The following is a 12,381-nucleotide window of genomic DNA, read 5'->3' on the forward strand; positions in this document are numbered from 1 at the left end:
TGAGTACTGTGGGGAAGGGGGAGAGGAGTACTATGGGGTCCTTTACGGGGGCACTAAGAAGGGGTATTTTATACTTACAAATTATGGGGGACACTGAGGGCATCTACTGGGGCACTATATATGGGGCATTTTTTACTGGTACATTATAGGGGCACTAGGAGGGAGGGGGGAGAGGATCACTATGGGGGCATTTACTGGGGGCACTATATAGGGGTATTTTATACTGCCACATTATGGGGCACTATTTGGAACATTAGCTCAACTGTGGGCATTACAAGGGGGTATTTTTTGCACTGTCACATTATAAGGAGAATTATTTCTACTGGTAGGGGGGGGCATTATGGTGGGCTTTATTACTCCCCCATGGTATGACCCCCTAGTAGCAGCACCAGCCTCTCCCTGCTCTGCTATCCCTCTGCCCCTTCCCCAAATCCTTATTAAGAAATCTTTCTCATTAGGATAAAACACATCAGCTCCGCCGAGCCCCCGGCCAAAGTGTTGAAGTGGCGTCCGAGATCCCCAAGGGCCAAGCCAAGTAACTGTAAGTTTTCATGTGAAATATGTTTGTTATACACATATAGCATACACTGTGCCACACAATATACAGTTTCTTCTGTATGAACGTCCACAAATTAAATCTCCAGAGTCAATACGGGACGTTAAAGTCAGCAAGTGTCATGGAGGGGGGGGGGGCCCTTATTGTTTTTCGCCCCAGGGCCCCATTTCACCTAGAACCAGCACTGCACACATCTAAAGAATGAGTACACTTTTACCACTGAAGGGAGGTGATAATAATATTGCTATTTTTCTCTATTGGATGAACTTGAAGAGATTCAGGAAACCTCCAGCAATCTGACGAAATGGAGGCCTTAGGCTACATGCACATGATAATGTCTGTGTGATGGCTGTTTAAGTAACGTCCGTCACACAGCCATTTTTAGCACCAATAAGTCTATGGGGCTATTCACATGGCTGTTTTTTTAATGGCCAGTGAATAGCGGCTATCAAAAAATAGGACATGTCCTATTTTTGGTTATTTTCATGCTGGGAGCTTACACCAACTGCCACACAAAAGGAGTGTGAAAACTATTTGAGAATTCCGTACTAGGTTTCTAGAACGTGTGGGTGACATTACAAATAAAAGAGATAAACTGCTAGCTATACATGTGAAAGAATGTCATAACAACAACCCAGAGGTTAGTAGATTTTTTGCCCTTGAAGTAGTTGATGAACCCATACAGAGGGGCAACTGGGACAAGAAGATACTTATGAAAGAGACCCATGTATCCTGTACATCCATTGGGCCTGAATGAACAAATTAATTATTTGTGTTTCATTTAATCTGTCTAACATAGAAGTGAAGGTTTTATCTTTTGATATTTTGTTGGGATAGTACCCTCCAATTCCAGGTTTATCCCCTGGCTTCACCTGTGGACTTCCTATAAACTAAAGGCAGACTTGCATTCCCCTCCCCCCTTACGTATGTCAGAAAAGGGATTATAGGTGATCTGTAGAATGTGGATATACAAGTATGTGCCCTAACTACCTTATACAGGGGTGTGCTGTTATACATTTGTCTGCCCGTGTACCGACTTCTGCCAGCTTTCTGGATTTGGCTCTTTGCTTTCTAGCCTGACCTCTGCCTGATTTCCATACTAACCTTTCACTGCTTGGCCTGACTATTCATCAAATTGCTCACACTTTGCCAGCCCTGACCTCAGTCTGTCCCAGACTATGGTTTTGGCTGATCCCTCTGTGCTCCACACTGGTGTTTCTTGAACCCTGTGGGTCAGCAGTCAAGAACAGAGACTACTAGCAGCTTAGTTGCTCTCCTGCAGCATAATCCAGATCCCTGGATAGGAGTTAAAGGTTGAATACCAGGGGGCCACCTTGATAATACCTTTGGGAGTAGCCCCAAGTCAAATCTTTTCTAGTGACACAGTGGGTCCACACTTGCTGCATAACAGTGTTATAGTTTTTTTATCTGTTCAATTACATCACCTTTATTAGAGATGAACAAATTTCATGTTATGAAATTCATTCACGCTTCGTTTGGTAGTAAAAGCAGAATTGCGTTATGGATTCCGTTACCACGGACCATAACGCAATTCTATGATGGAATGCATAACGGAATGCCTTTAGAGGCATTCCGTTATTTATTCCGTCATAATAGAGGTCTATGGCCTGTAGAACGGATCCATCCCATTTCCGTTATGCAGGAGAGGACTCCCCTGCATAACGGAAACGGGACGGATCAGTTTTGCAGCCCATAGACTTCTATTATGACGGAATGAATAACGGAATGCCTCTAAAGGCATTCTGTCATAGAATTGCGTTATGGTCCGTGGTAACGGAATCCATAACGCAATTCTGTTTTTACCAGCAAACAAAGCGTGAGCGAATTTCAATTTATGAAATTCGCTTATCTCTAACCTTTATCTATGTAGACAGTTTGAAAGTCAGTGAATGATTTAGTATTCAGTTTGATAAAAGTGGCCTATTGTATCATAAAGATTGTATTCTTCCTGGAACAGCAAATAGTTATTGTGGAAGGCTATGTGCAAAGCAGATCGATTACGTAACACAATAGACCTTTGCCAACAAGTACCCAGGAACAAAACCACCAGCTAAACGTTGTATTCAGGGTCTGGTTTGGAAATGGCATCAAACTGGCTCCATCAATCAGGACGGTTGAAGTTGTGCATGAAATTCAGCAGTGGATTGCAAGTAACCCCCAAAAATCAACTCAAAGACTGTCAAATGATGTATCAGAGAGTGCTGAAACCTCTGGACCTGAAACCGCACCCAATAACGTGTGTGCAGGAACTGAAAGACTCTGATAAAGCTAAATGCATAAATTTCTGGACTTGGTTTCTGACTATGATTGCTGACAGACATTTGAACCCATTGCTGTACTTCATGATGGATGAAGCTTGGTTTCATTTATCAGGTCACGTAAATTCCCAGAATACGAGGTACTTGTCCTCTGAAAATCCCCATTTGACTCACGAATAGTGTGCCCAATTTCCTTCAAATCAACTGTGAATAACGCAGTTTACCTGGACATCTTTGAACAGTTTTACAACCAACTAACACCAGAAGAAAAAATGCCCTGCTTTTTCCAACAAGATGGGGCAACAAGTCACACCTCACGGAGCTCATTGGTATGGGTTCATGAACTGTTTACAGAGGAGCGAACTATGAGCAAGGGGTTATGGCCACCACGTTCCTCAGACTTGTCTACATGCCATTTTTATCTGTGCGAAAATGTAAAACAGAAAGTGTCTGCTAACAATCCACACACTATCCGCGGCATTATAAGCAGTATGAGCCATCATAATCCGACCTGCCCAAAGATGCATAGACGTGAACGTGAACTACTTTTAGCATCTTTTGTGACTTGTGGGTAATTAAACAATCCACTTGATCTTTCATCTTGTCATACTATCGCTGGAGGCGGGCTACTTTTTTGTGGGCCACCCGGTATAAGTCCAGTAGTCACATTATATATGAGCCCTTAGTTATGTAAAAGTTAAAATTTGCCAGGGTAAATATCTCACAAGGTATTTTTTGTTGTTGTTGCCTTTGTAGCATTATTATTAGTAAGAAATGTGTCACATGTGATTTATTTCCTAAAGAACAAGAAGCCTTTTGCCCCTCCATATTTGCATTATTTACCTGCCATGTGTCTGGAATGAAGTGTTGCACTCTTGGATCTGGATCACTTCTCTCTTCCCTCAGCAAATGCGGTCCCATATACTGGAGTTGGAAACGAGTTGAGCCAACTCCAACTGCATATTTCCTTTCTGTCCCCTCTTCCTTATAGTCTGGTAACTATTAAAACATATATTTGCTTATTTCCACTCCTTCATTTAGATTGCAGTTTGTTGCATTAAAATATATTAATCATTTAAGGCTCTGTTCACATTTCTATTGTGACTGGCTGTTGATAAAAATACTACCTGACATCCCAAGGGATGCAAATGTAAAGACCTAGTTACAGTCACCATAGACTTCCACATACAAATATCTCACTTAATGCATTATTGTGCTGCGTCTTTTCTAAGATATCTTTAGCTTTGTTACCTTGCAAACTACACAATATGGAATTAAATAACATTCTTTTATGTGAATATGTATTTTGGTGCTACAAGATGTGTGACATGTTTTGATGCTGCTGTACAGCCTCTTGCATGCCGCTCTGAAATGTGCATAAGATTTAAAGCCCTTTTCATGGGCTGATTTTCAGGCATATTATTGGGATACAACGCCGAACTGGTTGGACAAATGTCTTTTTTCGGCCTTATATACTATGTTACTAACATTTGGTCTATGTAAAGGTGCCTTCGATCAACTGAAGAAAGGGCAAATGCTTGTTCATGGAATGAAAGCATTGTTGATACAGGAACCAAAATCTTTGTTTCAGGGCAGCAGAGTGTCCTTTATAAACAGCAAACTGCTATCCAGAAACAATGATTCTCTATGGGGAGGAGAGTGCACAGTAGCGATTGCTCACCTGCTTATAGAGGAGATGATTGTTGCATGCAATGCAGTTTTGCCTGCTCTGCCAAGCAGGCAGTTATCAGGAAGGAACAGTTCATTCCTGATATTTGCCTGCAAAGTTGGCCAGTCTAAAGGGTCCATTATTGAATTGCAATGCTGTATATAGTAGTCAACAGCTGACTGCATAGAAGTGGCATCCAGAGAGGCACCATTTTTTTAAATAAGAAATTTTGACTATTTGGCTACTTTCACATCCATTATAAGAGCAGAAAAATGAAAATAACAGAAGTACCGGCACATAACAGAAACAAACAGATTATAATAGGATCCATAAGGTTTCCATTTAGGAGAACGTTTTTGTAGCAGTGAAAAAAAGTCCTGCATCTAGCACTGTGGAGAAAATACATCCAAAAAGCCAAAGTATACTCTGTTGCAAATCAGTTTACTTTCTGGAATGCTTTAGGATTTTTAGTAAAACATTAAGTTCCCTCTCCACTTGTTGGCCTGGTGGAAAATTAACCCCATGCTCCCAGTGAACCAGCAATTTGTCACCACCATAACAAATATCTTAAGAACTTGTAGAGGGCGAGCACAACCACAAACACCAACCGGTTTTGTACAGTGAAATAACTGATGTGGAGTAAAAGGTCAACTTCTTGCAGATACATTTCTGGTTGGAAGATAATTTACGGCGACAAAAACTATTCTCTTTTGTGTCTGTGAAGGTTCTCATTTATCCAGGTCATGGTATATCTGTAAAGAATAAATCAAGGCAACTGGACGTACTGTAGATTTTGTGAAAACGTTTCACTCGTTCTTCTCAATTCTGAGTGACTGTACAAGAATTCTCTGGGAATAAATATGTAACTGAATCAACATCTGGTAATTATACCCAGCATGGGGTCAGAGGTCATTATACCCAGCATGGGGTCAAAGGTGTTGATTTCATTATCCTAATTGGAGTCAGTAGGTGATAAAGACTTCCCAGAAAAAGGTGTCAAGACAGCATTGTATGTGGCAGACAATAGATGTCTAACCCCCCCGCCTCTATTCAAACTTGGCCCTGGCCACTTTCAAGGGAATTACCCCGAGTCATTGGTTCAGATATGTGTATGACACTTGGGTTAAAATTCATAAACAAGAGTTACAGGCTTTCACTGACCACATCAACTCAGTGGATCATAACATCAATTTCACGTGGGAAGATATGCAGAACAACAAACTGGCGTTTCTGGACTGTCTTATAACAGTGGAAGAGGGAAGGAAGCTGGGAATAGAGGTCTATCGAAAACCAACACACACAGACCAGTACCTGCTATTTGATTCCCACCATCCTCTAGACCACAAACTGGGAGTCATCCAGACTCTACACCACCGGGCAGAGAAAATCCCCACCAGCACAGAGGCCAAGGCAAAGGAATTAAAACACCTCAGAGGGGCACTTAAAACTTGAGGGTATCCAGTTTGGGCCTTTGTCAAAACAGAAGGAAGGAGAAGAAAGAGCACCAAGACTACCAGTGAGGGCGAGAAGCATGACAGACGCAAGAATATGGTTATCCCATATGTAGCTGGGGTGTCTGAGAAACTCAAAAGGATTTTTAATAAACATCACATCCCTGTCTGCTTTAAACCCAGCAACACACTGAGGCAACAACTGGTTCACTCAAAAGACCCAATGCCTAAACACAAGATGGACAACATTGTATACGCAGTCCAGTGCAATGAGGAATGCTCAGAACTGTATATCGGCGAAACAAAACAACAACTACATCAGCGTATGGCTCAGCATAGAAGAGCCAAAACCTCTGGTCAAGATTCAGCCATGTACTTACATCTAAAAGAAACAGGTCACACCTTTGAAGACAGTCAAGTGTCACGAGGGTATCGAGAACCACACCTGACTCCGTTATACCCGGGGTCAGGAAGTCGCAGCGGTTGGCTGCACGCTCTATTTAAGATAGGGCTGTTTTCCTTATGGTAGCTTTCTGGGTTTGCTTTGCAAACCCTTTTGGCTCACTCAGGGATCCGTAGCTCCTTCTCCTCAGCTGTTCCTTGTCCAGCACTCCCAGACCTCCTTATATTCCTCTCTCACACTTCTCTGGTTGCCAGAGATAGAGCTTCCTGCCTGGACATCTATTCTGACCTTCTGGAGCTGTGTTGCTGCGTTCGCTAGTAGTTGGTCCAGAACGCTACCCTCCGGATCCCTGTTGGACCTTTTTGGTCTATTGTGGTCACCCACCTGGGTGTATGTGTTTGTCTGTTTTGTCTGTCCTCTCCCTGGTGTTTCCCTCTTAGTGATAGTGGTGCGGACTAGCGATCCCACCGGCCTGTTCACTATCTAGGGCTCATATTAGGGAAAGCCAGGGTTTAGGCACGCGATCGCCGCACGGGTGAGGAACCCGTCTAGGGACGTCAGGGCAGTCAGGTGCCAGCCGCAAGGTGAGTTAGGGGTCACCACCTTTCCCTCTCCCTTGGGCAGGGCTTTCCCTGTTTTCCTCCCTGTGCGTGTCGTCGGTCATTACATTATCTCTGGCCCTTATTTTGTGTAGGTAAAAAAAAAAAAAAAAAATTTTTTTACCTACTTAGAATCCAGTATGGATCAAATTGCTGCTCTGTCCAAACAATTTCATGGCCTGTCTTTGGAGGTGGTAGGATTGAAGGCGTCGGTCCTCCAGCAACAGCAGCAATTGCAACTGACTGCAAGCCCAGCGGTTGCTACTGGTAACCAGGTTGTTGCGGAACCCAAGGTCCCTCTCCCTGACAGATTTTCTGGGGGAAGGGACAAGTTTTTGACATTCCGTGAGGCCTGTAAATTATACTTTAAACTGCGCCCTTACTCCTCTGGTAATGAAGATCAGCGGGTGGGGGTTGTTATTTCCCTGCTGCAGGGGGATCCGCAGTCCTGGGCATTCTCTTTACCTACTGATTCCCAGGCTCTTCGGTCAGTGGATGAGTTTTTCGGGGCCTTGGGTCTCATATATGATGACCCTGACCGAGTCGCACTGGCTGAATCAAGATTACGGAGACTCTTACAAGGAGAGCGGCCGGTAGAGGAGTATTGCTCTGAATTCCGTAGGTGGGCTACGGATACCCAGTGGAACTACCCGGCTCTCAGGAGTCAGTTCTGCTCTGGGTTATCCGAAAGGGTTAAGGATGCGCTTGCATTATATGAGACCCCCTTTTCCCTTGATGCGGTTATGTCCCTTTCTATCCGAATAGATAGACGCCTTAGGGACAGGTTGAAAAAACCGGAGCAATTGGTAACCCCTCCCAAGCAGCAGTTAGTCTGTACGGACTTAGACGAGCCTATGCAGCTAGGAGGAACTACTCGTCAGGTCCGTCCTCCTGAGGCTCGCCGTAGGCGTGGGGTTTGTTTTTTTTGTGGGGAGAGGGGTCATTTCATTATTGTCTGTCCTTCTTTCCTCAGAAACAAAAGACCGTCGGAAAAACTACTAACCCCAGGCGGTGTGGAGGATGTCAGCCGGGGGGTATACGTTTCCTCCATACGTACATCGCAATTTGTGTTGCCAGCGGTTATTATTTTTGGTGATAAGACGGAGACTATTTCTTTCTTTCTAGACAGTGGAGCAGGGGTAAATTTGATAGATGCCCATTTTGCCCGCACTTTGGGTTTGTCTCTCTGTATGTTACAGAGACCCATTCCCATATTCGCTATTGATTCTGCTCCCCTGTCTCAGAGAAACCTCACCCACATTGTTCATAATTTACACCTTCGGGTAGGGGACCACCATAACGAGATGCTTTCAGGTTATGTTCTGGAGGGGCTTCCCACTCCGGTAGTGCTGGGTCTTCCCTGGTTGGTAGCGCACAATCCAGTGGTGGATTGGCAGGCCAGGGAGATATTGGAGTGGAGTGAGCAGTGCAGAGAAAATTGCTTAAATAGCAATTGCTTAGTCGCCTCCATAACTACCCTACCTACATTTATTTCGGATTTTGAGGATGTTTTTTCTGAAAAGGGTTGTCAGAAGTTACCACCTCATCGTCCTTATGATTGCCCGGTTAACCTTATTCCCGGCGCAAAATTACCCAAGACCAGGTTATATAATCTTTCGGGTCCAGAGAGACAAGCCATGAAAGATTATATCTCCGAGAGCTTGGCTAAGGGACACATCAGACCCTCTTCTTCACCCGTGGCTGCAGGGTTTTTCTTCGTTAAAAAGAAAGATGGGGGCCTGCGTCCTTGCTTAGATTTTCGCGAATTAAATCAGATAACCATCCGAGACCCATACCCTCTTCCTCTCATTCCTGACCTGTTTAATCAGATTGCAGGTGCTAGGTGGTTCTCCAAACTTGATCTTAGGGGGGCCTACAATCTGATTCGTATTAAGGAGGGGGATGAGTGGAAGACAGCGTTTAACACCCCTGAGGGGCATTATGAAAATCTAGTTATGCCTTTCGGTCTGACCAATGCTCCTGCCGTCTTTCAACATTTCGTTAATGAAATTTTTAGTCATCTAACCGGCAGGTTTGTGGTAATATACCTAGATGATATTTTAATTTATTCGTCTGATCTGAAAACACATGAGGTGCATGTCAGACAAGTACTGCAGGTCCTACGGACGAATGAATTATATGCTAAAATTGAAAAATGTGTCTTTGCCGTTCAGGAGATACAATTCCTGGGTTATTTTTTATCTGCTTCAGGTTTCCGTATGGATCCTAGGAAGGTCCAGGCAATTTTAGATTGGGATCTTCCTGAGAACCTCAAAGCACTACAACGGTTCTTGGGCTTCGCGAATTTCTATAGGAAATTCATTAAAAATTATTCACTTATTGTAAAACCGCTTACTGACATGACTAGGAAGGGGACTGATTTTTCTAAATGGTCTGACGCCGCTAAAGTTGCTTTTTCCTCTCTAAAAGAGAGGTTTACCTCAGCACCTGTACTAGTCCAACCTGATGTCTCTCAGCCTTTTATTGTTGAAGTCGATGCGTCAGAGGTGGGAGTGGGGGCGGTGCTGTCTCAGGGTCCGTCTCCTGGCAAATGGCGTCCTTGTGCTTTCTTTTCTAAAAAACTATCTGCAGCAGAAAAGAACTACGATATTGGCAATAGGGAACTATTAGCTATTAAACTTGCGTTTGAGGAGTGGCGTCACTTTTTAGAGGGGGCAGTCCACCCCGTCACTGTGATTACGGACCACAAAAATCTTCTGTATCTCGAATCAGCTAAGCGTCTCACCCCTAGACAGGCTAGGTGGTCGCTATTTTTTACCAGGTTTAACTTTGTGATTACCTATCGTCCTGGGGCAAAGAACACCAAGGCAGATGCACTATCTCGTTGTTTCCCTGGAGGGGGTAATGTGAGTGATCCGGTGCCCATTCTTCAAAGAGGAGTGGTTGTTTCTGCGTACACTCTGTTCTGGAGGGGAAGGTGTTAGAGGCCCAGGGGGACGCCCCGGTCTCTTGCCCCTCAGAGAAATTGTTTGTACCGTTGAACTTACGTTTCGAATTATTAAAGGAACATCATAATTCGGCACTTGCTGGGCACCCGGGTAGTAAAGCAACCTTGGAGCTATTGTCTCGTCGTTTTTGGTGGCCAAGGTTGCGTCAGGATGTATTGGATTTTGTGTCTTCTTGTTCTACCTGTGCGCGCGCGAAAGTCTCTCATACACGTCCGGCAGGGTCTCTATTACCACTCGTCATTCCCAATAGACCGTGGACACATCTGTCAATGGATTTTATCACTGACTTACCTTTGTCTGCGGGTAAAACAGTTATTTTGGTAGTAGTGGACAGGTTTAGCAAAATGGTACACTTCATTGCGTTACCCGCACTACCTAATGCTAAGACTCTTGCTCAGGTATTCGTCAGTGAAATCGTGAAGCTTCACGGGGTCCCCTCCGATGTTGTTTCGGATCGGGGTACCCAGTTTATTTCTAAATTTTGGAAAGCTTTTTGTTCCCGTTTGGGGGTACACTTGTCCTTTTCCTCAGCTTTCCATCCTCAGTCGAATGGACAGACTGAGCGTACCAACCAAAACCTTGAGACATATCTAAGATGTTTTGTGTCTGAAAACCAAGAGTTGTGGTCATCATATTTACCGTTAGCTGAGTTTGCCATAAATAATCGTCGTCAGGAATCCACTGGCAAGTCACCATTTCTTGGTGCATATGGTTTTCATCCCCAATTCTGTACTTTCAAAGAGGGTGGGTCTTCTGGGGTTCCCGAAGAGGAACGGTTTTCGTCATCTCTTTCATCGGTATGGCAGAAGGTGCAAGCTAACTTGAAAAATATGGGAGGTAAATACAAATGCATGGCTGATAAGAGACGGTCGCCAGGTCCGGACCTAGGAGTGAATGACTATGTGTGGTTGTCTACTAGGAATATTAAATTTAATGTTCCCTCTTGGAAACTGGGTCCTAGGTTTATTGGCCCTTACAAAATTGTAGCCATCATCAACCCCGTGTCTTTTCGCCTGGAGTTACCTCAGACTTTTAAAATTCATAATGTTTTTCATAAGTCGTTACTCAAAAAATATGTTCCACCTCTAGAACCATCACCGCTGCCACCCCCTCCTGTTGTCGTGGATGGTAATCTAGAATTTCAGATATCCAAAATTGTTAATTCTCGTCGGGTCCGCCGCTCTCTTCGATATCTGGTGCATTGGAGAGGTTACGGTCCCGAGGAAAGAATGTGGGTTCCTGCGTCTGAGGTAAACGCTGACAGGTTAGTTCGGGTTTTTCATGCCTCTCATCCTGAGAGACCTGGTCCTGAGTGTCCGGAGGCCCCTCGTAGAGAGGGGGGTACTGTCACGAGGGTATCGAGAACCACACCTGACTCCGTTATACCCGGGGTCAGGAAGTCGCAGCGGTTGGCTGCACGCTCTATTTAGGATAGGGCTGTTTTCCTTATGGTAGCTTTCTGGGTTTGCTTTGCAAACCCTTTTGGCTCACTCAGGGATCCGTAGCTCCTTCTCCTCAGTTGTTCCTTGTCCAGCACTCCCAGACCTCCTTATATTCCTCTCTCACACTTCTCTGGTTGCCAGAGATAGAGCTTCCTGCCTGGACATCTATTCTGACCTTCTGGAGCTGTGTTGCTGCGTTCGCTGGTAGTTGGTCCAGAACGCTACCCTCCGGATCCCTGTTGGACCTTTTTGGTCTATTGTGGTCACCCACCTGGGTGTATGTGTTTGTCTGTTTTGTCTGTCCTCTCCCTGGTGTTTCCCTCTTAGTGATAGTGGTGCGGACTAGCGATCCCACCGGCCTGTTCACTATCTAGGGCTCATATTAGGGAAAGCCAGGGTTTAGGCACGCGATCGCCGCACGGGTGAGGAACCCGTCTAGGGACGTCAGGGCAGTCAGGTGCCAGCCGCAAGGTGAGTTAGGGGTCACCACCTTTCCCTCTCCCTTGGGCAGGGCTTTCCCTGTTTTCCTCCCTGTGCGTGTCGTCGGTCATTACATCAAGTACGTGTTTTGGATAAGGAGGCCGATTGGTACAAACGAGGTGTGAAGGAGGCCATCTACGTAAAAATGGAGAAGCCAAGCTTGAATAGAGGCGGGGGGGTTAGACATCTATTGTCTGACACATACAATGCTGTCTTGACACCTTTTTCTGGGAAGTCTTTATCACCTACTGACTCCAATTAGGATAATGGAATCAACACCTTTGACCCCATGCTGGGTATAATGACCTCTAGCCCCCATGCTGGGTATAATTACCAGATGTTGATTCAGTTACATATTTATTCCCAGAGAATTCTTGTACAGTCACTCAGAATTGAGAAAGCTCGTTGGAAGAACGAGTGAAACGTTTTCAAGAAATCTACAGTACGTCCAGTTGCCTTGATTTATTCTTTACAGATATTCTCTTTTGTATCTCTTTCTGACATATAAACCAATGTAAATTTGTTCTGACTTG

At 44.6% G+C, this 12,381-nt stretch overlaps 1 protein-coding gene across 3 annotated transcripts in view; it reads right to left on the reverse strand.

The window, feature by feature from the left end:
- Positions 1 to 12,381, reverse strand: part of DDX60 (DExD/H-box helicase 60) — a 460,164-nt gene that overhangs the window by 270,455 nt on the left and 177,328 nt on the right. For all 3 annotated transcript variants that reach the window (XM_040418645.1, XM_040418646.1, XM_040418644.1), the window contains one exon: positions 3,679 to 3,834. In XM_040418645.1, coding sequence (XP_040274579.1) covers positions 3,679 to 3,834 — 156 coding nt within the window. The remainder of the gene's footprint in view (positions 1 to 3,678; positions 3,835 to 12,381) is intronic.

The sequence above is a fragment of the Bufo bufo genome, chromosome 2 (assembly GCF_905171765.1).
Source record: "Bufo bufo chromosome 2, aBufBuf1.1, whole genome shotgun sequence".
Lineage (NCBI taxonomy): Eukaryota > Metazoa > Chordata > Amphibia > Anura > Bufonidae > Bufo > Bufo bufo.